The following is a 1,471-nucleotide window of genomic DNA, read 5'->3' as shown; positions in this document are numbered from 1 at the left end:
CTCTCTCATCGATGTTTCTAACTCTCTATCCCTCTCCCTTCCTCTCTGTAAAAAAATCAATAAAATATATTTTTAAAAATAAAATAAACTATATGTTTATTGATCTCAGAGAGGAAGGGAGAGGGAGAGAGAGAGAGAAACAAACATCTACGATGAAAGAGAATCATGGACCGGCTGCCTCCTGCACGCCCCCTACTGGGGACCGAGCCTGCAACCCGGGCACGTGCCCTTGACCGGGAATCGAACCCGGGACCCTTCGGTCCCCAGGCCGGCGCTCTACCCACTGAGCCGCACCGGCCAGGGCTGACCGGTTTCCTTCACTTGAGCTTTTTGAAGGATTATGTTTGCTTCAAGGGGGAAAATATCAGAAGGCCGGGGACGGGGAAACGGCGGGTGCTGTGCAAAGGGCGTCGGGGGCCGGCGATGGCGCTCTGTTAGGCCTTTGAAGGCCTCGCCGGCAGCATCCATGTTTGATCTGGGAACACCGATGAGAGACTGCGCGTGCTCGTTATAGCGTGCGATCCCTGCTGTCTGATCCCCCTGGGACGGGGTTGGGGGGGCCAGGAATGATCCTCCAAAGCCAGCGTCTCTCCCGCCTAATACGCTTCGTCCTTTTGTGTGTCTGGCTTTAGGCCAGAGCAAGACTTCACCGCAAACCCGGTGCTTTGTGTCTGTGGTCGGGCGGCTTAGCTGGTGAAGGGATTGTGCTGTGCCTGAACCCCCCCTCCGCCCACCCCCCGGGGGCGGGAGGTTGCAATGCAATGGCTGCTGGTGTTTCTGCAGGGCCCACCTGCCCAGGAGCAGGCCAGGTGAGCGGCACAGGTGAGGGGCTGGTGCGCACACCTGGGCTCCACACGGCGAGTTCATCGGGGCTTTACCCACACCCCTGAGGGCGGCAGCAGGCCCCTTAGAAGTCCTCCGTGGAGGCCGCTGAGTGATGGAGGAGCAGGCATGGCTGGTGCAGGAGCTCAAAGGGGGAGGGGCTGATTTGAGAGAACAGGAGACTCCCAGCACGGAGGAAGCAGACAGATTTCGGGGCGTGTGTGTGTGTGTGTGTGTGTGTGTGTGTGTGTAGAACATTTCTGCATGGGAAAGCTCCTTGAATGAGGTCACAAGACAGATGAGCCCGGCCGGCTCGGCTCAGTGGTTGAGCGTCGACCTACGAACCAAGAAGTTACGTTCGATTCCCGGTCGGGGCACGTGCCCGGGTTGCAGGCTCGATCCCCAGTGAGGGGCGTGCGGGAGGCGGCCGCTGGATGAGTCTGTCTCATCGTGGATGTTTCTCTCTCTCTCCCTCTCCCTTCCTCTCTGAAATCAATAAAAATATATTAAAAAACCAACAACGACAAACAGTAACCATGCAGACCAACAAAGGAACATCGATAACCTAACCATGGCCTCCCCCCAACATCCGCCTCTGTATTTTGCGAAATACCTTGCATGGATTATCTTTTAATCTCCCAGCCTCCTG

At 56.6% G+C, this 1,471-nt stretch overlaps 1 protein-coding gene across 1 annotated transcript in view; it reads left to right on the top strand.

Moving 5' to 3' along the window:
* Positions 1–761: 761 nt before the first annotated feature.
* Positions 762–1,471, top strand: part of ANOS1 (anosmin 1) — a 53,192-nt gene continuing 52,482 nt past the window's right edge. The window contains exon 1 of the mRNA XM_014528825.1: positions 762–809. Coding sequence (XP_014384311.1) covers positions 762–809 — 48 coding nt within the window. The remainder of the gene's footprint in view (positions 810–1,471) is intronic.

This window comes from Myotis brandtii, unplaced genomic scaffold (genome assembly GCF_000412655.1).
Source record: "Myotis brandtii unplaced genomic scaffold, ASM41265v1 scaffold655, whole genome shotgun sequence".
Lineage (NCBI taxonomy): Eukaryota > Metazoa > Chordata > Mammalia > Chiroptera > Vespertilionidae > Myotis > Myotis brandtii.
This window is presented reverse-complemented; position numbering and strand designations above follow the sequence as displayed.